The sequence below is a fragment of the Vombatus ursinus genome, unplaced genomic scaffold (assembly GCF_900497805.2).
Source record: "Vombatus ursinus unplaced genomic scaffold, bare-nosed wombat genome assembly UNPS02014822.1, whole genome shotgun sequence".
In the NCBI taxonomy this organism is placed as follows: domain Eukaryota; kingdom Metazoa; phylum Chordata; class Mammalia; order Diprotodontia; family Vombatidae; genus Vombatus; species Vombatus ursinus.
This window is the reverse complement of record NW_020954600.1, coordinates 4,117,186-4,143,393: the sequence shown is the minus strand read 5'-3', so window position 1 is coordinate 4,143,393 and position 26,208 is coordinate 4,117,186. Positions and strand designations below refer to the sequence as shown.

Here is a 26,208-nt window from a genome sequence, read left to right as displayed (position 1 = left end):
AGTGGGAAGCCTGCCAAAACCCCAGTAGCATGACCTTTGGGTTTCCTTCCAACTCTGAGATTCTGTGATTCTGTGATTGGTTGGCATATTTTAATCAATGCCCTTAACCACACAGCCTGAAATGATCTAACAGGGGAATGTTAACACATAACATAACACATGCATGTGTTTGTCAGAACCAATCAGTATTATGAAACTCCAGGTGACAACTCCCTCACTCCCTTTTCTGGGAAATCTAGTGTCCATTTAGGATTGTGTCCCAGACTCGGGCGAAGGTTTATCTGAGCTTTCTGAAGGTTGTTCAGTGCCAAATGTGCCGTCAGGCATGAATTTCATTAAAGTCATGAGCTGGAAATGAAGCAAGTCAGACCCACCATTCCAACAAGTTTACACCACCAAGGTTTACTCCTCTTCCAGTATGGAAAGCTGAATATAAGAGATGAGCTTTGGTCCACGTTCTAGAGTTAATTCAGGGGCTTGGTGTGGTCTATGAGAGAATCTAAAACTGAGATGCTTGGTAGAAACCAGTTATGAAACAATCCACCTCTACTTACTGTGTCAAGGAAAGCCTGGGAGAAAGAGGCAGAGTGGGGCAATGGAAAAAGGTTAGACTTATCTGTTAATCCACAAACATTTCAGTGCTTACTCTGTGCTAGACACCAAGGATACATAGCACTAGGAATACACAGGAAAACTAAAATATAGTCCCTGCCCTTGGGAACTTACATTTAATGGAGGCGACAACATGTAAAAAATATGTGTACACAAGCTACATACTGACTATGTAGAAGGTAACTTTAGAGAAGAAAGTACTTACAGCTGGGGCATAGGGGCAGGAGCTGAGTCTTCAAGGAAGCCTAGGATTCTAAGAGGCTGAAGTGAGGAGAGAAAACATTCCGGGGCTGGGGGACAGCCACCGCAAAGGCATCAAGAAGGAAAATGGCACTGGATGTAGAACCGTGAGGAGATCAGTGTGGCTGGACTGTAGTCTTGGTGCAGGGGAGTAAATTCTGAAAAGATTGGGAAGGTAAGAAATGTCCTAAGGTATAAAGACCTTTAGATGCCAAACAGGAAAGTTTATAGTTGACCCTAGAGGTAACAGGGCACCATTGCTGTTTACTGAGTAAACGGGTAATATGGTTAGAACTGGGCTTTCAGAAAATCAAGGCAGCTAGGTGTCACAGTGGATAGAGCACTAGGTCTGGAGTTAGGAGTTCAAATCTGGACTAAGATATTTACTGGCTGTATGACCCTAGGCGAGTCACTTAACTGTTTGCCTCAGTTTCCTCATCTGTAAAATAAACTAGAGAAGGAAATGACAAACCACTCCTGTATCTTTGCCAACAAAACCCCAAATGGGGTCATGAAGAATCAGACAATGACTGAAAATGATTGAACAACTTAGGAAAATCACTTTGGTGGCTTTCTAGAGCAGAGGTGTCAGATACACTGCCTACAACACTCCTGAGTGAGACCTGAACCAAATTAAAGTATAATTGGGAAGTATTTAACAAAATAAATAAAAATAAAATAGAACATAGGTAACTTTACATTTTAGAACTATTATGCAGCCTACGGGGATCCTTATGAAATGTTTAGTGGCCCCATTTCTCTTTGAGTTTAACACCACTGGTCTAAAGCAATGGTGTGAAATGGGTCCCTGCAGGCCTCAAAATTAGAAAACCACACATTAGAACCCCTGGGTTTGTGAGTGACAAAATGGAGAACTATACATTTTCTGTGATCCCCACAACCTTTCAAACCTCTCAAAAAAGAAATTGTGTGCCAAAGATACAGGGATTTCATGGTCTAGGACACCCAAAATCCAAAAAAGGGTTAAAAAATAAAAACCAAAAACTCATAAACTGATGTTAACTGACCCTGAGCTCACTCAGCACTCTTGCCCTCCCATACCACAAGCATTGAGGCTGCACTAGCAGACTCAAGCACCCAACACAAACTTATAACAACACCCATTCCCAACATCCCAGTCTTTCTTCCCTTCTTTTAGTGCCATGGAGACCCTGGCTCCAGGCTGTGGAAGCAGCCATAGCCTGATAGCACCAGTGCTGCAAAACTCTGAACTTCTAGTGCTGGAGTGGACGACTCCATGTGGCACCAGCCAGCAAAGCTCTGAACTGCTAGTCATCTCTTTGAGCTCTGGTGCCAGGTCAGAGAGTGAAGGAACAGAGGAAATGGGACAATACACTGAGAATAGACACCATAGAACACCAGTTGTGTATGTGGAGTTGGAGGGAGGCGGGGAGTGCTATGAGCACTCCTCTCAGCCTGAGAGAAAGAGCAGAGCATCCAGACAGAGCCACATCTGGTTTTCTTTCTAAAAATGTTCAGATTTGCGGAGTAGGTCACTCTGGGCTGCATCCTGAGATCCATTGTCCTTTGGAACACATTGTTCCATTCCCTCCTACATTTTTTGGTGAGTATAGAATAGTCCTGTGTTATTTGAATTTCCTTTCCATTGTATTTAGAAGTCTTTCTCCTGATCTCTTTTATTTTATTTTTTTTTACTGGTCTCCCTGTTGTCACTCTGTTGCTATTGCTGTCCTTGGCTGCTATATTACTTCTCTCTCTCTCTTTCTAATAATTAATTTATTTATTTTTAGTTTACAACATTCACTTCCATAAGATTTTGAGTTTTGAATTTTCTCCCTCTCCCTCTCCTCCCCCCTCCCCAAGACAGCGTGCAATCTGATATAGGCTCTACTTCTACATTCATATTAAACATGTTTTCACATTAGTGATGACATGAAGAAGATTTAGAACTAATGGGAGGAACCACAAGAAAGGAGAAGTAAAACAAACAAACAAAAAAAAAAAAACAGAAGAAAAGGAGAGCAAATAGTATGCTTCCATCTGCATTCAGACTCCATAATTCTTTCTCTGGATGTGGATAGCATTTTCCATCATGAGTCTTTTGGAGTTGCCTTAGATCCTTGCATTGTTGAGAAGTTCCAAGTCTATCAAAGTCAGTCATCACATAGTGTGGCTGTTACTGTGTACACTGTTCTCCTGGTTCTGCTCACTTCACTCAGCACCAGACCATACAAGTCTTTCCAGGTTTTTCTGAAGTCCATCTGATCTTCATTTCTTAGAGCACAATAGTATTCCATTACATTCATATACCACAACTTGTTCAGCCACTCCTCAACTGATGGGCATCCTTTTGATTTCCAATTCTTTGCCACCAGAAAAAGAGCTGCTATAAGTACTTTTGTACATGTGAGTCCTTTTTCCGTTTTTATGACCTCTTTGGGATACAGCTCCTAAAAGTGGTATTACAAGGTCAAAGGGTATGTATAATTTTGTAGCCCTTTGGGCATAATTCCAGATTGCTCTCCAGAATGGTTGGATCAGTTCACAACTCCACCAACAATGCATTAGTGTCCAATTTTCCCACATCTTCTCCAACATTTATCATTTTCCTGTTTTGTCATGTTAGCCAATCTGATGGGTGTGATGTGGTACCTTAGAGTCATTTTGATTTTCATTTCTCTAAGCAATAGTGATTTAATGCATTTCTTCATATGGCTATAGATACCTTTAATTTCTTCCTCTGAAAACTGTTCATAGTCTTTCACCATTTATCAATGGGGGAATGACTTGGATTCTTATAAATTCAACTCAGTTCTCTATATATTTTAGAAATGAGGCCTTTATCAGAGACACTGGTTGTAAAAGTTGTTTCCCAGTTTTCTGCTTCCCTTCTAATCTTGATTGCATTGGCTTTGTTTGTGCAAAAACTTTTCAATTTAATGTAATCGAAATCATCCATTTTGCATTTTATAATGTTCTCTATCTCTTGTATATTACTTCTCAAACACCCAAAATAACTGAAATGCAAGAGAAGATCTCTTCCAAAATTTGTTTCTGAATTGAATTGTTTATTTTATCCATTATATGTGTTGAAGTTTGCAGCCTTGTATTTTGCTCTGAAGGTGATCTGTGAATTATTTCAATTGGTATTTAGTTTCTTTGTTCAGAAGTTCTGGACAGTTCTCTTCTATTATTTCCTTCATTATGATGTTATTGTTTGTCCTTTGTTCTTGAAGAGGACCATGACATCAGGAAGGTGGTGCCATGACTTTTGAGTGAATTGGATTAAAGTGAGGGAGATCTGTGCAAAGTCACCACCTCACTTTCTCCTCTGGAGCCGCCTGGGTCCACTGGCCAGACGTACATCAGTGTGAGTGGAGATGGGCCCCTCGTCATGATGTAGGAAGGGATGGAATAATGTGTTCCAAAGGTCAGTGGAGCTCAGGATTCAGCTTAGGGTGACTTACTTTGCAAACCTAAGATTAACCATACATGAAAAAGATTGACATTTAATATGAGCCATTTGAAACATTTTTAGAAAGGAAACCAACTAAAGAGGTAACAGTGAAGAAGTGGGTATGGGATATTTTGGACAGAACCTAGTGACGCTGCCTATAGATGAATCAGGTTTTGTTGTTGTTGTTGTTGTTGTTGTTGTTGTTTTTGTGGGACTATATTACAGCATGGGAGGAGAGTACATGAAAGGAAAGGAGGAGGAGAATAGAGGGATAGTAAGGAATGTGTGGTGTGCCAGGGTCAATTCAAGGGTTAGCAATGAGGGGAAGGTGACCCCTGTGGTCTCAGATAGAGACAGGAGAGTGAGTGAGGAGAAGAGGGGAAAGTTACAAAAGAGATAGGGCCTTCCTTTGGTGGTGGGAGTGGGTTCCACTGATGACTGCTTCTCTGGGTGAAGTGAAATGATCTCTCAAGGAGTCTTTGCACTGGGTGTGTCCTGGGGGGTGGGGATTTGGTACTTGAAAATTCTACTCATCCTATTGTGGGATGGGGGATGTTTAAAACTCCTTGGGGTAATTGGTACCTAGAGGAATGGGAAAACATGGATCCTGGGAGGGAATTTTGAGGCAAATGAGGGGGAAAAAGGAACCAAGGGAGGGCATAACTCAGTGGTTGATGGAATAATCAGGAATGTGGTGGTGGAGGACATATCATGGGGCAGTGTCCTCTCTGACACCTGTGATAATTAGCATTGTTCTGGCCGTTAGGCATAGTGGAAAAGGAGAATCCACAAGACAAAGCTCCACAAGGTAGTGGTAGAAACTGCCTAAGTGGAAGAGCCTAGAATGGATCCCTTGGAAGTTGTTATTGCCTTAGGACTACAGAGAAAAGAGAGAGGCCAGATCATTGTAGGGGTCATGAATAATTGAAGGAGAGGCTAGAGAAGATGGGAAAAGAAAAGAGAATAGATAATGAAGAGAATGAGAGAGATCCTTTTTGGAAAGGGAAGCAAAAAAATACATTTTAAAAAACTAATGAACGAACAGAAGTAGTTGAAGGGGAGGAGTAAAAGGGGGAATCTACCTTATTAACTGAGAGGAAAAAAAGAGAGGAAGAATTATGTAACCGTATGAAAACAGGAGAGAAAAAGGAACTAGTAAGCAAAAATACAAAGGGAAAGCGGTAACAAATGAGAAGACGGGATCAGGAGCCAGAGGAAGAGAGCCAGTGGGAACAAGGCCACCTTAAAAAACATTAAGGTAAAGTAACTGAAGGAACGTAGTGCTGTGTCGATAGCACAAGGGTGGGAAATCGTAAGTGGGGTGGGGGGGGAACCGATATTAGAGACAGATGGAGGAAAATGTAAACCTGACTCTCACAACTTTAAATTCGAGTGAATTAAACAATCCAATAAAATGAAAAAGAATGGCAGATTGGATAAGGAAATAAAAGCCTATGATCTGTTACTTATAAGAAACACCCTGAAGAAACAAAGACATACACAAAATAAAACTGAGGAAATTTTATTATGCATCAAGTGACTCCAAAAAAAGCAGAAATTGCCATCATGCCGACAAAGCAAAAAAAAAAAAATTAAAAAAGAGGATTAAAAAAACCATTAAAAAAGGAAACTGTATTATGCTGAAAGAAACCATTGACAACAAACCAATATCTATCATAAACTTCCATACTCCAAATGCCTTAACATTCAAATTCAAAAGAAACATCTAAGCTACGAGAAGACATAGACTAATACAGCAGCAATAGGAGACTTCAGTGCTCTCCTCTCAGTTTTGGAGAGGTCTAGGATAATCAAAGATTATCAAAGGAAAGATAATCAAAAGGAAAAATATGGAAATGGAGAAATTGCTGGAGAAAACAGACTTGAAAGATGTATAGAATCTTCTAAATGGAAGAATAAATGAATATATATAAATCTCAGCACCACATGAAAGTTTTACAAAAATTGACCATGTACTAGTTCACAGAGATATTGCAAACATATTTAAAAAGGCAAAAATAGTTAACATCATTTACAGACAATAATGCAATAAAAATCACAATTAGGTTCAGGGACCACAAACAAAAGATACAGACTCAAATGGGGACTTAACAAAGAAAACCTAAATAACGAGTAGGTAAAAGGATCAATCATCGAAATAACAATTATGTAAAAGAAAACTATAATGATGAAAAAAATACCTAAATTTCTGGGATGCAGCTAAAGCAGTCCTTAGGGGAAAATCATACACTTCTATAAACATACATTACCAAAACAGAAAAAGATGATTAAAGAACTAATTTAGTTCCATGCACAGGAGTTTTCCTTGGGCCACAAGTTTGGTAGAGAGGATGGATTCAAGTAGATGGATTCAGGTAGAGCAAGACTGGAGATAGGGAAATCAATTAAAAGGCTGCTAGTCCAATAAGAAATAATGAGGAAGTAGTCAGGCCCTGTGTGAGTAATTTTACCTCTAGGAGACTGTTTTCTTACCTATAAAATGGGTATAATATTGTTATTTATCCTTCCTGTCTCATGGTAGTTGCTATAAAGTGTTAACTTTGTAACGTTAAAAAGTACTCCATGGCTGTATCCCAAAAAGATCATAAAAATGGGAAAAAGACCCACACGTACAAAAGTATTTATAGCAGCTCTTTCTGTGGTGGCAAATTGAGGGGATGCCCATCAATTGGGGAATGGCTGAAGAAGTTGTGGTATATGAATGTAATGAAATACTATTGTGCTATAAGAAATGATGAGCAGGTGGACTTCAGAAAAACCTGCAAAGACTTGTATAGACTGATGCTGAGTGAAGTGAGCAGAACCAGAAGAACAGTGTACACAGTAACAGCCACACTATACGATGACTGACTTTGATAGACTTAGCTCTTCTCAGCAATGCAAGTATCTCCAAAAGTCTCATGATGGAAAATGCTATCCACATCCACAGAAAGAACTATGAAGTTTGAATGAAGATCGAAGCATACTATTTGCTCTTTTTTTTTCATCTGTTTTGTTTTGTTTCCTCTTTCTTGTGGTTCCTCCTATTGGTTCTAATTCTTCCTTAAAACATGGCTAATGTGAAAATTTAAAAAAAAACACTCCATGGATATGAGTTGTTTTTAAAATTACTGCACAAAAACCTTTTGCATCATGTTTTCAAAACTTTATCTTCAGTCAGACCCACACACACTCATTTCAGAGAAGTTTGAGCTGGGTACAATAATAGGGTTTGATGACCAGGGGATTAGCCCAACTGTAACAGCCCATGAATGAAACAGTCATCTCACCTTGGTCATTGCAGTAGCCTTTCACTTCACCTTCCTGCTTCAAGCTTCTCCCCACTCCAGTCCATCCTCTTCATGGCAAAGCTGCCAAAATGAACTTCCAAAAGTACAGGTCTGATTGTGTCCCTCCAGGCTCTTGACAAACTGACTCCAGCTGATTTCTGCAGTTTTGTTTCATATTTCCTGCACTCCATGGTCCACCTAAACTGGCCACCTTGTTCCTCACATATAGGGTGGGTGTCCCTAGAGTCTTAGGGCACTTTTAGGCTCTAATAGTTTAAAGCTGCCCTCAGACTTTGGGGACACCCACCCTGTACCATTCCCTCCTCACCTCCGCCTCATAGAACCCTATACTGTCACCCACATGAGGGCACTTCTGGCCCTCCCAACAGCCAGCATCCCTTCCCCTGCCTGAAGAAGATTTTCTTGGATCTGCTTTGTATTTCATGCGCGCTTATATGTGTATAGGTTGTCTCCTGTGAATGATTGTAAGCTCCCTGAAGGTAGGATGTGTCATACTGGTCCTTGTGTCCTCAGTGCCTAGTACCATGCTTGCTAGTAGTTGTCTAATAAATGCTTTCTGACTAACGGATAGAAATAGTTCAGGGCCTTTATCTAGTTAAGGTTTGCAGAACACTTTATGTGCGTTCTTTTTTGACTCTGAACCCGAGAGCCTTGGTAATTGCATTGTCTTACAAACCACAAAATCTGCTTCCTAGTCTAGCCACCCATAGCCATCATTGAGGAGAGAAATAATTATGGAGAAGGGACCCACCTCCCTCCTCACCATGAGCAACAACTTCTGACTGACTTCGAGCCATAGGCAGATTGGCACAAGAGTCCTATGAGTGGCAACACCCCCTCCTCCAAGCCCCCACCCCACCCAAACACTGATCCTGCTTCCAGTCCAGTCCTCGTGACTCTCAGGGAAGCAGCTCTTGTGAGGAAGAGGCCTGCCATTGCAGGGCAGGCTAGCCAGCCTAACTGAAGCAGCAGGAAACCCTGAGGGAGAGACAGGAGACAGCAAGGTGAGCCACCGTCACTACCACCACTACAGCCACCTTGATCACCATCTCCCCTTAAAGCCCAGTAAAGACCTCCTGAGACCCTGGATTCCAGAGCCTGGTGCCTGCAGGCACAACCCTGTGAAGCAATCCCTGTGGGGACAGAGCTGGTGACTACTCCTTGGCACTGTCAAATGGCTCAGCCACAGCAACTGATAGGATTTTCTCAGTGGAAATGGAATTAAGGAAGAGGCATGACCATCTGCTTTGGCCCTGTACCTCAACAACCATGGGACCTTTCCGTCTGCCTTGCATCTGAAATCTTCCCTAGGTATTGTCTGCCCCATTAAATTGGAAGCTTCTCCAGGGCAGGGACTAGTTTTTCTGTTTGTACCCCCAGCACTTAGCAGGACTCTTGTCATTCAGTCATGCATCGTCTCAACAGCACCCGGAGGATAGATGCTATTATTCTCCCCATTTTTAAAGATGAGGACACAGGCTCAGAGAGAGGCTGGATAACTTTCCCAGGGTCACCAGGGCCACACCCTGTGCCACATCCTTACTAACTTAGTGTGATCCTAAGTGTAACTCTTGGAGCCTCAGTCTCTTCATGTGTAAAATGGAGGGAAGTGTTAACTTGCATTCCCCACCTCACAGGGTTGTACCAAAAAAAGTGCTTTGCAAACTTGAAATGTATATGAATGTAAATCAGTAGAAGTTGTTGTTATCTCTTGTCACTTTAAAGGCTCGTCACTGTGGCCCATAGGCCCTGGTAAGTATAACCATCCCAGGTGCCCAGTAGCAGCACCCCTGGGCACCTTCTGCCTTTGAAGATATGGTGATTACAGCAGCTACTTGGAAGGTCATTTTTCTCCTTAGAGCAGACACATAATTTCATACTTTTACATCCCAGATGGGCACCACCTGTGTGTTACACCTTCTCTGTCTTTTGCTGCTCAACCAGATTCTGGAATCTGACTATGGTTAACATACACTCTGGATTGAAAATGTACCTGGCAAGCTGGTTTAGATTGTAATGTATTGTCCTTTTTACCCAAAGCATTTATTAGGTACCATTAAGACTTAAAGCACTCTCTTCATGCTTTTCATTAACTTGCTTTTTGAGATTAAGCACAGCATTGAGGACAGATGTCATTCTCTCCAAGACTGACAGAGGTGACCAGTGCTGGAGTATTGGGAGGAAATTTAAAAAGCCTTTAGAGGTGACCCAGTCTACCCCCTTCATTTTGATGATGATAACAATGATGATGGCTAACATATAGCACCATAAGGTTTGCAAAGTGCTTTATTTATATTATCTCATTTGATCCTAACAACAGCCCTATGAGGTAGGCACAATTATTATCACCTCCATTTTACAGATGGGAAAACTGAGGCTACAAGAGGTTAAAATGGCTTCCCCAGAGTCACACAGCTAGTGAAGTTCAGGAGCAGGATTTGAACTCAGGTCTTCCTGATTCCAAGTCTAGTGCCCTAGTGCCATTTTACTCAGGAATCTGAGGTGCAAGGAGGTTAATCAGCCTTCCCAGAGTCATACAGCTCAAGAGAGTAGAAAGAAACAAGCATTTATTAAGTGCCTGCTGTTCTAGTCACTGTGCTAAGCACTTTGCAAATATTGTCTTAGTTGATCATCACAATATACCCTGGGAGGCAAGGGTCGGCAGTTGACAGTTGAAGAAACTGAGGCAGACAGAGATGAAGTGACTTTCCCAGATTTGCACAGCCAGTTAGTCTGAGACTGGGTTGATATTCAGGTATTCAGGTCTCAGACCCAGTGCTCTCTTCACTGTGCCACCTCGCTGCCTCTGTACTGAGGAGTTTTGAAAAGAATTCTGGATGTAGAGTCATGAGACCCAGGTACAAGTCCTTGTACTGACCCATGTGGTTATGGGATTATGTATATACCATTATGGACACACCTGGGCCTCAGTTTCTTCATCTATAATATTTGCACTACTTGTTTCTCTAGGGTATTGTCAAAGTACTTTGTAAACCATAAAACATTATGGAAACATGTACTGGTAGTCAGAGTGGTGTTGTTAGCTCTTTCACTGGAGCTGGAGTCTCCTGCCATCTCTTCTCAGTTTTTGTCTTCTAAGAGGCAAGCTGGTCATCTTAGGGCTGCCTGCTAAGGACCTTGGAAACAGAACATGAGCATCTTAATCCTGATCATAAGGCATTGGGTTGTCAGATCCACATGAGTAATAGAAAACTTTGGTGGCCACACCAAGGACCAGTTGCCCATCCAATTGAACAGAGCTGGGAATGTAAAGGAGGAAATTGCCTTGGTCTAGGTGGGAGATGATTAAAGCCTGGTTTAAGACCATCACAGCTGACATAGAAAGAAAGAAGCAGATTGGACTAATATTGTGTCATTTCAGTCTTTATAATAAGTATCTGAACATAACCAGAGAACAAGACTATGTTCCCTTGGAGCCAAGCCGCCATCCTAATATTACTCAGGCTGTCACAGTTTCTGGGATCCAGGGCACAGTATCCAGGGACCTCTGCTGCTATTCCGTAGGCTCCATGGTCAGCTCAGAGCAACAGAAACCTAACCAACCTCTCATGGTACTCAGAACCTTGGTCACTGTAACTTTGAGATCCTGTTGGGCATGTCTAGGTGTTCCTCTCCATCCCTGCTTCCCACGGGATGGTCACTGAAGCAGTGATGAGAATCATGATGATCAGTGGAGCTGTTGAAGGAGAAAGCTTTGTCAAGTTCTCCATGAATGAGTTCCTCCAGTGAGCTGCAGGTAGAAGAAATAGTACAGGACCGGAAGTCTGACTCAGACATGAATGGTGGGGGAACTTGATCCCTCTAGGCCTCAGTTTCCTCATCTGTAACATGAGAAGAAGAATATTTGCATGATTGACCTCTGAGGAAAGTGTTTTACAAACCTTGAGCACTGGAAAAATGGGAGCTATCCTTATTCCATCAAATCGTGAGCATAGAGGATCCATATCTTATTCATCTTCTCCTCCACCACCAGAGTACAAGACCCTAGTAGGAGCCTAGTAAATGTTTGTTCAGTTGAATTACAACCCCCAAACCTATGGGTAATGTAGAAGAAATATACAAAACACCGAGTCCTCAGATAACCCACTTTTCCCACTGCCACTGTCTTTGTCCAGTGGCCTGGTTGTGTTCTGGGAGACTGTCCACTCCCAAGAGGTGTTATGAATGAAAATAGGATGATAAGGCTGCTTAGGGCTGTGTCAAGAGTCTAGCCTATTTGAATAATTATTCTGAGACTATAAAACACTTTGCGAGTATAAAGGACTATGCAAATATTTATGACTGTTATCCATTACTAAGACTGCTGAATGAATAAAGAGTAGTTTAAAATGTCGGTGCCATTAACATGAAAAGACATCTGTCAGTAATGGCTCCAAAGCAACCCCAGAACATTTCCCCCTGAGAAAAAAGAATCTCTTGAATTTATTGTGGGAAAGAGGAGGAGGAGGAGGGTGGAGCTGGAGTTCTTGCTTGTCTAGCTAGGGAAGTCCATTATATAATATGATCACCATCTTGCTCCACTCAAACTCCATTAGGGATGGTCCATCCCCATTCTTCTCTCCTCAGTTTTGATCCCATAGTCAGCTGCACAGTAATAGATGAAGTGACAGGGATGGTATCTTGATTGTCTCCAGCTGCCAGGACTAAGTCAAGGGCAAGGAGCCCTGCGTGTAGCAGCAGCACTCATTCAAGGCTATGGGATGGTCTGAAATCCAGGGCCTCGCTGTTGCTGTTCAGTCAGCCTAGTATAACATTTCTGTGACTGCGTGTCACTAAAGTCTAGTTCCTCTGGGCGGGGAGCTTGGGTTGGAATATTTTCCACTGGTTAGAAGACCCTTTGTTTTTCGACCTTTCCTGTCCCATCCATGATCAAAATAGCAGCTTGTGTTTCTGTAGAACTTCACATTTCAGAAAGCATTTTCTTTATTCCCAATACTCCTGCATGACCATAGGCAAGTCACCTCAGTTTCCTCATATATAAAATGGAGATGATCATCCTTATGCCACTTTTGCCACAGAATTTTCTTGAGAAAAAGCTCTTGGTAAGCTAGAATTCATCTTAGAAATGTTGGCTGTTGGCAAAGCTAGGGCTGGAACTGAGTTCTCTGTGTCTTCAATGAATGCCCTTCTCACTTTGCCCTGCTGTTTCTTTGTACCTCATCACTTCCATCAACAGTCTCGCTGCTTCCCCGGAAAACATTCTGCTCCAGAAAGTCTAGGAGTTGGTCTGGGCAAAAGGGCTCTGGCCATAACCTGGGAGCTGCTTTGGACTGGCAGTTGTCTAGTCTAGAGAAAGAAAGAGGAAACTCTCATCCTACACCCCACCCCCAATGGCTCTGGGGACTATGTGGACAATGGGCCATGAAATAAACCAGCAGAAACCCGGGGCTCACTGAGATGGAGGAGAATGGTCTCCTAGTTACAGAGTAGAGCAAAAGCATCCCTAGTGTTCAACCTGAGGAAATATCTGACCTGGCATTAATCGTCTGCAGCTTGTCTTCTTCTGACTGTGACTGAAAGTCGTGGTACTCACGAGGCCAAGGTTGCAGACTGAAGCCCTGTTAGATAGTGAGTTATCTTCACACAGAGGCAAACACTGTTCCACAACCATAGCCAGGCATGTCATAAATAGCTTGTTGGTCACAACATAGAATGGGGGAAGAGAAGAAGAGGGTCTATGAAGAAACTCATCTCCATTTCTGGAAGAGCCATTCAAGATGTATAATATCATCATCATATTTGGAAACAGTAGCATCATCATTATTAATGTCTTGCCTGTGTAACCTTGGCCAAGTAACTTATCTTTGTCCACTTTTTTCTTCATCTTTGAAATGAGAGAGTTGGACTTGATGACAGCTGTAAGAGCTTGTCTTTGTTCCTTGATTCTGGGATCTGTACCAAATAGCTTAATTCTCTATTTAGAAAGGCAGCTAAGTTTGACAGCATAGAATTATGATCTTATACTAGAAAATTTTGTATCTTTCCTGTGGTTTTCCAATAACTTTTACCATATACAGAACTGAACTTATTCTTCAAAAAAAGGAGAGTAAAAATCATTAATGAAGACAGAGACTTTATACCTATTGCCTAAAGCCAGAGCCAGCAAAAAGCATGAGAAAGAAGAGAATGCAACAGGAAAAGGATGAAGGAGATACCTCTGTTTTCCATGCTCTGAGAATATGCATTTTAATGGAAGAATTACAAAGAAGGATTAAACAATTGTTCATAGACTTATACAATTTAAAAGGCAGAAAGAACTTTAGAGATCATCTAGCCAAAACCTCTGATTCAGAAATTAAATCCAACACTAACCAGAAGGTAAAAAAAATTGTTATCCTCCCAAAATCCAGCCAAGAAGGAGAAAATAATCCTCTAATGACTTCAAGCAGACAACGGAGAAAAAGGATTTTTCACAGGTACTACATTAATTCCCAGAATGAATGAAACAAGAGTTTAAATGACATAAAAGCTCTGGAAGAATGAATTGGAATCAGAATAAATAGCTTACAAGAGAAAGTGGTAAATCAAAACCAAGTAATGGACTCCCTGAAAACCAGAATTAAACAAAGAGAAATTAGTGTCTCTGTGAGATAGGAAGAAATATTAGAATAAACTCAAAAGATTTTAAAAATTGAAGAACATATCAGCTATCTGACATAAACAACAGCAACAACAAAACAACTGACCTTGAAAATAGGTCACAGCAAGATAATGTAAGAATCATTTGACTCCTTGAAAACCATGATTTTTGACCCATGATGGAAAATGCTATACACATCCAAAGAAAGAACTATGGAGTCTGAATGCAGATTGAAGCATACTATTATTTTCTCTCTCTGTGTCTCTCTCTCTCTCTCTCTCTCTCTCTCTCTGTTTCTTCTTTCTTGTGGTTTCCCCCTTTGGTTCTAATTCTTCTTTACAGCATGACTAATGTGGAAATATGTTTTAAAAAAAAACAACATGATTTTTTAAAAGTCCTGACTCTGTATTTCAAAAAATCACAAATAAAAGTTGCCTACTGCCCAGATCTATTAGAATAAGTGGGAAAAGAGAAGATCAAAATAATCTGCCAATGATCTCCTTAAATTCAAAAGTAAAAATCCCAGGAATGTCCTAACCAAAATCTAGACCTTCCACATCAAACTTATAAAAATACTGCATGCATCCAGGAAGGAGGAATCACAGTCAGGATTATACAAGACCTGTCACTTCCTCTAAAAACTAGAGGAGAGCTTGGAATACAATATTCCAAATGACAAGAAATACAGGCTTACAACCAAGAATAACTTATCCTGCAAAGTTGAATATAATCATGTTGGGGGGGGGAAGATGGGGAATGGGGAGTACACTTAATTTTTTTTATTTTCAGTTTCAAATTCCTTTCCCCCCCACATATACCCATTAAGAAAACAAGAAAAATGATACCCATTATAATATGAAATCATGCAAAATGTATTTCCACATAAGCCATTTTAAAAACAAAAGCAAGAAAAATAAAATGAAAAAAATATACTTCAGTCTGTGCTCAGAGTTCATCAGTTCTCTCTCTGGTGTTGGATAGCATTTTTCATCATGAGTCGTTTGGAATTGTTGTGGATCATTGTGTTGATCAGAGTAGCTAAGTCTTTCACAGTTGATTGTTGTTAAAATTTTGCTATTATATACTCCTGTTCTCCAAGTTCTGTTCACTTCACTTTGCATCAGCTCGTATAAGTCTTCCCAGGTTTTTCTGAAACTATCTTCTTCATCATTTCTTATAGTATAATAGTATTCCATCCCAATCATACATACATACTACAACTTATTTACCCATATCTCAATTGATTAGTGTCCCCTCAATTTTCAATTCTTTGCCACCATAAAAAAGAGCTGCTATAAATATTTCTGTGCATGTAGTTCCTTTTCATTTTTCTTTAATCTCTTTGGGTTATTGACCTAGTAGTGGTATTGCTGAGTCAAAGTATATGCACAGTTTTATAGCTCTTTGGGCATAGTTTAAAGTTGTTCTCCAGAATGATTGGACCAGTTGGAAATAGATCTTTAATCCAAAAAAAAAAAAAACTTTCAAAAATTTATGTTGAAAAGACCAGAGCTGAGTAGGAACTTTGAAATATAAACACAAGAATAAAGAGGAACATAGAAAGGTAAATTTATTCTAGCAATTGGAAGGAGCAATATGATATTATGTAGTGCTACCATTCTAATAGAGAGAAGAAAAAACAAGTATCCTTTCAAAACCTTAGTGTTTTCAAAGAGTATTAAGGAGATTAAAAAATAAGAAACAAAAGACTTAGAGGCAGATTGAGTCTTTTCAGAAGGTTGTTAGAGAATAAGGAGAAGAGAGTAAAAGGAACACAATCATGAATAAAGAAGGAAGAATCAGGTGGAACTTAATCAGGGTAAATAAGGATATAAATATGAGGGAAGGGGGGGAACAAGCATCAGATGAACCTCACTTGTATTTGAAGTGGACAGAGTAGAGTTACACACACACACACACATACACACACACACACACACATACACACAAACACTTTGATGCACAAATACATCATACTCAACTAGGGAATGGGCAGGGCTGAAGGAGGGCTTAAGAGGGAGAAAATAGCCACAAGCAAAATAAATTTCCTGATCCTGAAGTGTGGAGATTAAAAAGGGAGAAAAAGGGAAAGAACTAGAATCTTAAAGGGATGCCTGTAAATGGGGGAATGGCTGAATAAATTGTGATATGTGAATGCAATGGAATATTAATTATTATGCCAAAAGGAGACAAGAAATTATTTCAGAGAATCCTGGGCAGTGTAAACTGATGCCGTGGTATGAGCAGAACAATTTATACAAGGATAACAACTTTGTAAAGAAAAACATCTCTGAAAGACTGATCAATGTAATGACCAACCATGTCTCCAGAGGACCCTATCATAAAGCCTCTTGTTATCTACCTCCTGACAGAGATGATACTCTCAAGGTGTGGAGACATACATTTTTGGACATATCCACTGTATGGATTAATTTTGTTTGACTGTGTTTATTCGTTACAAGGTATTTTGTTTGTTTGTTTGTTTGTTTTACTTCCTTTATTTTAATGGGTATGGGGAAAGGGGTGAGAGAGGAGATATCTATAGTGACACCAAAAGAAAAAAGAAAAAGAAAGAAAGCGGACCATTGAAACGTTTTTTAAATGAATAGGGAGAATAAGAGGAAGTTCAGAAGTGCAAACAAAGAGCACAATTTTGAAAGTAACCTGTAGAATGTATTAAAAAAAATATGGATCCTGATTAAAAACAAAAATGGAAATCCTGAAAATCAAAGGAGACATTAATAAAAATTGAAAGTAAAAAAATTAACGAATAAATCAAAGTACGAGCTAATTTTATGAAAAAAACAACGATAAAATAGATAAACCATTGGTTAATTTCATTTAACAAAAAAAGAAACCAAATTACCAGTATCAAAAATGAAAAGGGTGAATACAGCACCAATGAAGATGAAATTAAAGGAATTATAAGGCATTATTTTGCCCAATTATATGCCAGTAAAACTGACATATGACACTGAAATGGGTAAACATTTACAAAAATATAAACTGCCCAGATTAACAGAAGAAGAAGAATACTTAAATAACCCTATCTTACAAAAAAGAAATTGACCAAGCTATTAATGAGCTCCCTAAGACAAAAATCCCCAGGACCCGGTGTATTTACAAATGAATTCTACCAAACATTTAAGGAACAATTAATCCCAATACTATATAAACTATTTGAAAAAATAAGTAAAGAAAAAGTCCTACCAAATTCCTTTTATGACACAAATGTGGTTTTGATACCTAAACCAGAGAGAGCAAAAACAGAAAAAACCACAGACCAATTTCCTTAATGAATATTGATGCAAAAAATTTAAATAAAATGCAAGAAAGGAGATTACAGCAATATATCACAAAGATCACACATTATGACAGGTGAGATTTATACCAGGAATGCAGGACTGATTCAATATTAGAAAAACCATCAACATAATTGATCATATAAATGATAAAAACAACAAAAATCATATGATTATATCAGTAGATGTAGAAAAAGCCTTTGACAAAATATAACACCCATCCCTATTAAAAACACTAGAAAGCATAAAAATCAATGGAGCCTTTCTTTAAATGATAAGTAGTATCAACAACTCTGAGGTACCACTTCATACCTATCAGACTAGCTAACATGACAGAAAAAGAAAATGAGAAATGTTGGAGGAGATATGGAAAAAATGTGGATACTAATGCACTATTGGTGGAATTGTGAACTAGTCCAACCATTCTGGATAACAATTTGGATCTGTGCCCAAAGGTCTATAAAACTGCATGCCCTTTAACCTAGCAATACTAGATCTGTAACCCAAAGAGATCAAAGAAAAGGGAAAAGGACTTATTTGTACAAAAATATTTGTAGCAGCTTTTTTTTATGGTGGCAAAGAATTGGAAACTGAGGAGATACCCATCAATTGAGGAATGGCTGAACAAACTGTAGTTTGTGATTGTGATGGAATACAATTGTGCTATAAGAAACGATGAGCAGGATGGTTTCAGAAAAACCTTACAAGACTTATTTGAGCTGATGCAAAGTAAAGTGAGCAGAACCAGGAGAACGTTATACACAATCACAGCAATATTGTAAGGATGATCAATTGTGAAAGCCTTAGCTACTCTAATCGAGACAATGATCCGAGACAATTCCTAATGATTCATGATGTAAAATGCTATCTACCTCCAGAAAGAGAACTGCTGAACTCTGCATGCAGATTGATGCATACTTTTAAAAATTTTCTCTATTTTTCTTTTTCATCTGTGTTTTCTTTTGCAACATGGCTAATATGGGAAAATGTTTTGCATGATGTCACATAGTTAATCAGTATCAAATTGCTTACCTTCTCAAGGTGGGGAGGGACAGGTGGGAGGAAGAGAATTCGGAACTCAAAATGTTGAAACAAATGAATGTCAAAAATGTTTACATGTAATTTGGAAATATTTAATGAAATAAATAAAATAAACATTTTTACCAGCAAATGTTATGAAATGGAGATTCAAGGTTGCACACACAATTCTCTTTTAGAAATGGAAATGGTATTTTTGTATGTTTAAGTTCATGATGATAAAATTTAAAAGTTAGTGATAGAGTTGGGATTAGAATCCAGGACTTTTGGCTCTAAGGCCAATACTTTCCAGATATATTCCTCACACATTATGCTCCCAATAGGGCATGGGTACTAAGAAAGAATGGGCACGTACTCAGGAAAAATGAAGGTCTTCTTTTAGAACCAGTGGTTTTTCATGTTGACAGATGTCTCGATTCAATCAATATAGTTTCTTCTTTGTTGGTCCAAGTATCCATTAGTGTGATTTCATTAAATATAGCTCCAATAATTTGCTAAGTGTTGTAGAGTTAGATTCATAGATTTGACCCAGAAGAGATGCTAAAAGTTTTTGCCAAAGAAACCAGGACCCAATTTCTACCTTCTGATCTTAGATGAGCAGGAGTATCCTTTACAAAGATCTTCCAGCAGTCTCACCACCTGCTGTTCTACTTACTTAGGGAGAATAGGTTCTATACCCGAATATGAAGATTTCTGCCAATCTCGATCAGTAGCTGTTTTGGGACCCTTTCGTTGGCCTTTGCCTGCAATTCATACAGGGAAATGATCAGTCACGTATCTTCCTTCTCAGGTTTGGCGTGAGTTTCCTGATAGACTGGTGGGATACCCAGGCCGCCTGCACCTCTGGGACCATGAGATGAGCAAGTGGAAGTATGAGTCAGAGTGGACCAATGAAGTATCTATGGTACTCACAGGAGTAGCCTTTTACCACAAGGTAGTTAAGGGATCCTGGGGAGAAGTGCTGGTTAACTACCCATAGCCAATGCTGCTGGTGGATATGAAGAATCATTTTTCTTAAGTCACCTTAATTTTCCACCTTAATTAGGTCACATTCTGCAAAGCTTGAAAAATGATTTGGAAATCTCATAGCACTGGGAAGGGACTTCTAGAACAAAACCAGTCAGACGAGAAAGATTTATCCTCTTTTGGGGAGACCATGAAGACCACAGCATTTGGCTTTCTAAATGGTTCCCCTCTACTTGTGCCATCGATTCTGTCTCTTTCTGCATTTCCATTTCAATCATATTCATTTTTTCTGTCTTTTTCTCTCTGTTTATCCCTCTCTGCCTCTTTCCCTCTCTCCTTCTTCCTCCTTCCCCTCCCTCTCTCTCCTGCATACTCTTTCCTGTTACTTGGAAACATGCATAGATCTCTACCATCTTTAAACACCCTTGACCCATTCCTCTCAATCAGGAGCCTGCATCTATAGCCTCTCTTTCATATGTCCCTTTCTCTTCCTTCACCAGCCTCCTTACCTTTCATTTGAGCATTTTACCAATTTCCATTTTCTCCGCCTCTCTGCCATGCTCCCAGCAGCTGCCAAAGTAATCTTTCTTAAGCTCAAGTCTGACCCTGTCACTCCCTGGTGCCTTTTGGAAAAACTAGAAACTTCTCAGGCTGTATTTGAGGTGTTCCACAATCTGACTCCAGCCTAATTTTTCTAGCCTTATTTCATGCTACTCTCTTTCATGCATTCTACTCCCAGGCAAGCTATTCTCTAAACTTGACACCATCGCCCATCTTTTGTGCATTTGTACAAGCCATCTGACATGCCTAGAATGCACTACTTTTTCATTTCCAACTCTTAGAATCTTGCTTCAAGACTCAAGTCTTTAAAAACTAACGTGATTCTCTAGTTTTGAGTACTCCCTATTATTTCAAATGTGAGTTCCTCAAGAACTTTGTATCCCTAGCACCTAGTGGGCACATAATACGTTTTTTAAATTACATTGAATTTTTCAAGTATTTCCTTTTAAGCAAGAGGTATGAAAATCAGATAGTTCTTTTTTTAACTGAAATAGAAGGATATTGGAATAAGGTAGAAGCAATATTTGTTCAGTTGTTTTCAGTCATGAAAACTCTTTGTGACCCCATTTGGGGTTTTCTTGGCAAAGATAATAGAATGGTTTGCCATTTCCTTCTCCAGATCATTTGACAGATGAGGAAATTGAGGCAAACAGGGTTAAGTGCCTTGCCCAGGGTCACACAGCTAATAAGTGTCTAAGGCCAGATTTGAACTCAGGAAGATGAGTTTTCCTGAATCCAGGCCCGACACTCTATCCACTGTGCCATCTAGCCACCCATAGAAACAATACGGAAATATTTACATCATATCTGTCAACCGTATTTGTTATACATATTATATATTAGTTATAACTGGCACTTTGATGCTTCAGAGCACTTTTTTTTTCCCATCTAGACCAGAGGTTGGCAAACTATGGCAAAAGGCCTTGAGCTAAGATTGGTTTTTACATTTTTAAATAATTAAAAAAAAACCAAAACATTCTTAGTTTGTAGTGCAGAAGTAGGTGGCTGGCTGGATTTAGCCTTTGCTGACCGCAATCTAGATTATTGACATAAGCCCAGATACTGGACTTTGTAAAGTAGGGTCTATACTTACCCTCTTCTTAGGTTGCTTGTTCTAACTCTATATGACGGAAACATGATTTGAACTAATCCAAGACCTCTTATTTTCCTCTCTTCTTCCAGTATTTTAATTACCTGTACACCTACAAAATGCCTGGAGACATCAAGAACTGGGTGGACGCTCACATGAACTGTGAAGATATTGCCATGAATTTCCTGGTGGCCAATGTTACAGGGAAAGCTGTCATTAAGGTGGGATTCTTACGATCATGGAATTTTAAACCTGAAAAGGACTTGTACAAATATATATTTCCTATCTATCCAGAGTTTTACCTTGTGTTTGCATAATGCTTTAGAGACTGCATAATTCTCTCTACATCATCTCCTTAGGTCCTTCTAACATCTCTATGAGGTGGATACACCAGATATTATCTCTGTTTTGCAAATAAGGAAATTGAGGTCGAGATAGGCAAGCGCTAGTTTACCAGCTATTTCCCAAACTTAATAGGCCATGTCCCATGCCCATGTCTTTGCACAGGCTGTCCCTCACCCTTTTCATTCCTAACTCTTGGAATTTCTAACTTCCTGCAAAACTCAGCTCTGGTACTGAATCAAACACTTCTGATCTGCCCAATTATTGCCATTCTGTCCTTGAAATCGTTTGTTTCCCCTTCTCCCTCTGTAGAATGGTAACTCCCTGAGGGCCAGAACTACTTTTTTCTTGACTCTGTGCTGTGGCTGAGGGGCAGAGTGATAGGCTTTGAGTCTGGAAGAGCTGGGTTGAAATGCCACCCCTGCTATTTACTGATCTTCCTACCTTTAGAAGGTCGCTGAATCGGTCCCTCTGGCAAGGGACCTGAGTCTTAGACTGTCACCCAAGAATGCCCCATGCTGATGAAATCGCTGGTCCTTCCTCTAGGCCCTGCCTATTCTAGGTATTTAACCTATGTTTGTTGAGTTAAACTGAACTGACGAGTGACTTACCCAAGGTCACACGACTCATTCTTGGCTGAGGGTGACTCACATCCGGGTCTGCTGACTCTTGGCCTAGGCCTCCTTGTACTCTTCTGTGGTGTGTGTCACTGCCTGATGCTGACAGAGGCAGGGCCTCAAGGAAGGAGCTCCATGCAGAGTCAGGACGTGATGTGGAGGATGAGAGTTGAAGAGCCTCATTTGGATCTTTTTAATCCCATGGTGCGATGTCCATTGTAGAAACACACAGCGTCCTTCCTGAGGTCAGCATCCGGGGGAGTCTGTGCTGCAGAGAGAGGCAGAAGGGGAAAACCCTGAGGTCCCTGGGGTCTACCCAGCCCCTGCCTGCCCTGTCCATCTCGGAGTGGGCAAGGAGCTAATTGGGAGAATGTTGGAGGGGCAGGGTTCATTTTGAGCTCTTGACGTGTCTTTGTATATTTTAAACTTTGGATAGCTACTCTGCACAGTTTTCAAAGACTGAAAGTGGAGGATGATTAGATGCTGCCTAGCCTTGTCTCCCGATCTGGGCTCCCCTGCCCCCCACCCCCCTCTGTACACTTTTGGCCAGGACAGCCCTGGCAGGTTTCCTAGGAAAACCCTCTTCGAAGATAAAGCAGAGAGAGAGTGGTGGGACTTGGACCGTGGGGAGGAGGGGAGAGAATGAATATAAGGGTTTCTTCTGAAATAAGGGCCCACCAAGTAACCTGGCACCGCCCCTCGCCCAGAGGCATCTTGCCGCCTTTGCCAGGCAGCTCTGCGCTGGAAGGAGCAAAAAGACGGTCTGTTGGGGTAAGGTTACGGTGAGAGCAGGGAAGCCATATTTCATCGCCCTTATGACTGCAAGAACAAATGGTGTTTATACAGGGACCTTGGCAGTGGGAAAACAGTCATTAAACAGGAATTAAGCAGCTTGTCATCGCCACTTCTTTCCAGTTACAGAAGGCAAACCCTCCAAGCCGTTTTTATTGGGCCCTTGTGAGCTCTGCTCTTGGCCGGGCCAGATGGGATTGAAGGGAGGAAGAGTGAGGTGCGTGTGTGTGTGTATTCATGTGCACACGTGTGTATGAGTGGAGAGCAGGAGAGGTTCCGCTTACAGGGCAGAGGCACGTTAACAACATGGCAGGTGTGCAGTGAGCATTCCCAGTACTGACCGTGTGGTCTTTTTCTTGTGTCCCCGCCCCCAGGTGACTCCGCGTAAAAAGTTCAAATGTCCTGAGTGCACAGCCATAGATGGGCTCTCCCTGGACCAGACGCATATGGTGGAAAGGTGAGTGAACCCGGGCCCGAGGCTCCGCTCGGCTCTCCTGCTGCCGGCCTCTTTGTGGGACCTTCCTGAGACATTAGGATGGCAGTGGGTAGCACCTAGTCCCTTTGCCTTGTGGGAATAGGGTCCAGTTCAAGCTCAGGCCACGCAGAGAATAAATCTGGAATATTACTTGCCAAATTTATAATGACTGGGAAGGCTCAGAAGTGTGGTCAGCCGTCATCTCCAAGAGCCGGCGTCTCCATATTGACTAAGTAGTTAACCATCCTCAGTCTCTGATAATTGGAAACTGGCTCCCTTTTTAAGAGCGGTATGTCTGTGTTATAGTGCAAATTTGAATGGTCAGAATTAAAAACAAAGCAACCAGGAAACAAATGACCTTTGCCAGCACTGCTGAGCTACCAGCCAAGATGAGGAACAGATTGAAAGCTCTTTTAAATTCTTAGAGGAAAGGCACTGGGCGTATCCATAATATTCATGTTCTGACTCCCAGTTGATCATTAGTTTATTCATTGTGCCTTGCCTGAGTGCCTGCCATGTAGAGAGCATTATACCAGGTAGGACATGGTCCGGCCCTCAGAAAGTGTATCATTCAGCGTGGGTGCCCTCAGTTCTCATGAGAATCTCATAGGTTCTCAGTCTCTTGAGCACCGGGTTTACAGGGACCACATCAGTTCATTTCCATTCAGCACACATGGGGAGACAGAAAATTTAGGTAACACTTGGTCTCTGCTCTCATCAAGTGATGACACGAATGATCAACGCAGCTCATTTCTCAACTCTTTTTCAACATCTCCATGCAAAGCACTTGCCTGACCCCGTGGCACCAGTGTGCCAGAGATATGACTTTTGCCCTGTGGATCGCTGACTGCTAACTAAAGACATAGGTTGGAAGAGAGAAAGAGAAATGTGATTTAAGCCATTTCTAGGTCAGGTAGTAGGGCAGTCTAGCCCAGTGGGTGCAGTTAGGATAAAAGCTAGGGAGATCTGGCTCCAAGATCAAACTCAGGCAAGCTGCCTGGAGGGGGGGGCCCTCAGTGCCCCAGACAACTTTGTGAGTGCCTAGCTCATAGTAGGTGCCTACTGACTGGGTGACTAGGAGTTGTAGGGAAGGTGCCAGCCTGCACTGGTGAAGAGAAGCTTCTCACACAAGTGAAATCCAAGATTCAGTATGTACACATCCCCTCTCCCTGCATAAGCGAAGTGGCTTCCATAGACAGTCTCCTTCACCATAGTCTTCATGTTCCCCTTTGTAAAAATGAGTTGCAGCACTCATCAGTCATGTCATGTTCAAGATATGAAACAGTAGGAATCTAAAGATAGCTCAGAGGGTGTGTGTGAGTCCTTGCTAAAGACGTTGTAGTTCTGGAAGATTCTTTGTTCTGAAGTTGAAAATGACAGGACTAGGGTCCAAGAGCACCAGCTGGGTGCGACTGGCCCAGCACCCTGGCTCAGAAATTCCTTGTGGGCTCCAATCAACACATTTGCCCCAAACTGCTGCCGGGCAGGATCAAAGTGTCATGACCTAGACCCAGGGTTGGTTCCATTGGCACCAGATCAACCCCGCAAAAATGGCAGGTATTCCAAAGGAAGCCAGAAAGCCACCAATTAGTCACTTTCTGACTCCTTCCATGTCTCCAGAGGCAGCCCTTAGTATGGCCGTGCTTGGTAGAAAGAGAGAGGCTTGTGTTAGAGATCAGAAGGAGTTATTGCTGAAGCAGTTAGTAGAACTTCTTATCGGGGTTATCGACAGTCACACATGGTGATGGCCAGAATTTCATAAGGAATTGGCACAGGGACCAAGAACCAGAGGGAAGCTAGGCCAACCCTTGCATTTTACAGATGAGAAAATTGAGCTACCAGAGAAATGAAAACATGGCAGAACTAGGCATCAAACCCAAGACCTCAAGCTTTAACATCAGTGTTATCACCATTGAGCCACACTCCCTTTTAGCTCTAGTCCTCTTTCTGAGTGGACACAGGTTTCTTCTAGAAACTAGGAAATAGGTTCATCTGGCAATGGAGTAGGGACCGTTATCATTCAACAAGGGCAAGCACCTTCTTAAAGGTGGGCCATAGGGAAGGAAAAAGAAAACATTCCTCAGATTCAGGGCAGTCAAAGGGCCCTTGTGGAGGAAGGAGCAGGCCGTAAGCTCCTGTGGCTTTTTGTCTGGACCTTGCAGCCCTGATGTTTTCAGATCCAGTTACAGGGGAGGGTCCATCCTGAATGATCCCCAAAAGCTCTGCCAGGTATGGAGCTACTGCCCTCTGCCAAAATGGGTCTCATTTCTCACCTTACACTCACCAATTTCCGTGGCACGCAATCAGGCTTTGCTGGCAGGAAAGTGTGATGAGTAATGTTTGGAAACCTGAAGAATATGTGTGTTTGATCATTTTAAGCCAAGGGCACAGCTAAAGAATAGTACCTTGAAATAGAAAAGGTCTAACCAGCAATTGCTGTGGTATCAGAGGCCCAGATCTGCAATATTTGAGGCACTGAAGGCATTGTCTGGAGTTTGCCCTACTCCATGATGCCAGTTCTCCTCCATTTTGTCCTACTCCCCAGTTTAGTGCAGGATATAACACCCCCTCCAGGTTTCTTTTCCAGAGGCCAGTTACTATTTTCATGAATTCTAGGGTACCCTGTGAGTCTATGCTTCTACTACTACTACTGCTACTGCTACTACTACTACTACTACTACTACTACTACTAGTACCACTACCACTACCACTCCACTACCACTACTACTACCACTACCACCATCACCACCACTACTATTACTACTACTACTACTGCTGCTGCTGCTGCTGCTGCTGCTGCTGCTGCTGCTGCTGCTGCTGCT

At 41.3% G+C, this 26,208-nt stretch overlaps 1 protein-coding gene across 1 annotated transcript in view; it reads left to right on the top strand.

Annotated features, from left to right (window-relative positions):
• Window positions 1–26,208, top strand: part of EXT2 (exostosin glycosyltransferase 2) — a 195,882-nt gene that overhangs the window by 163,594 nt on the left and 6,080 nt on the right. Inside the window, exons 11-13 of the mRNA XM_027837793.1 lie at window positions 19,334–19,477; window positions 21,253–21,381; window positions 23,286–23,368. Of these exons, the coding sequence (XP_027693594.1) occupies window positions 19,334–19,477; window positions 21,253–21,381; window positions 23,286–23,368 (356 nt within the window). The remainder of the gene's footprint in view (window positions 1–19,333; window positions 19,478–21,252; window positions 21,382–23,285; window positions 23,369–26,208) is intronic.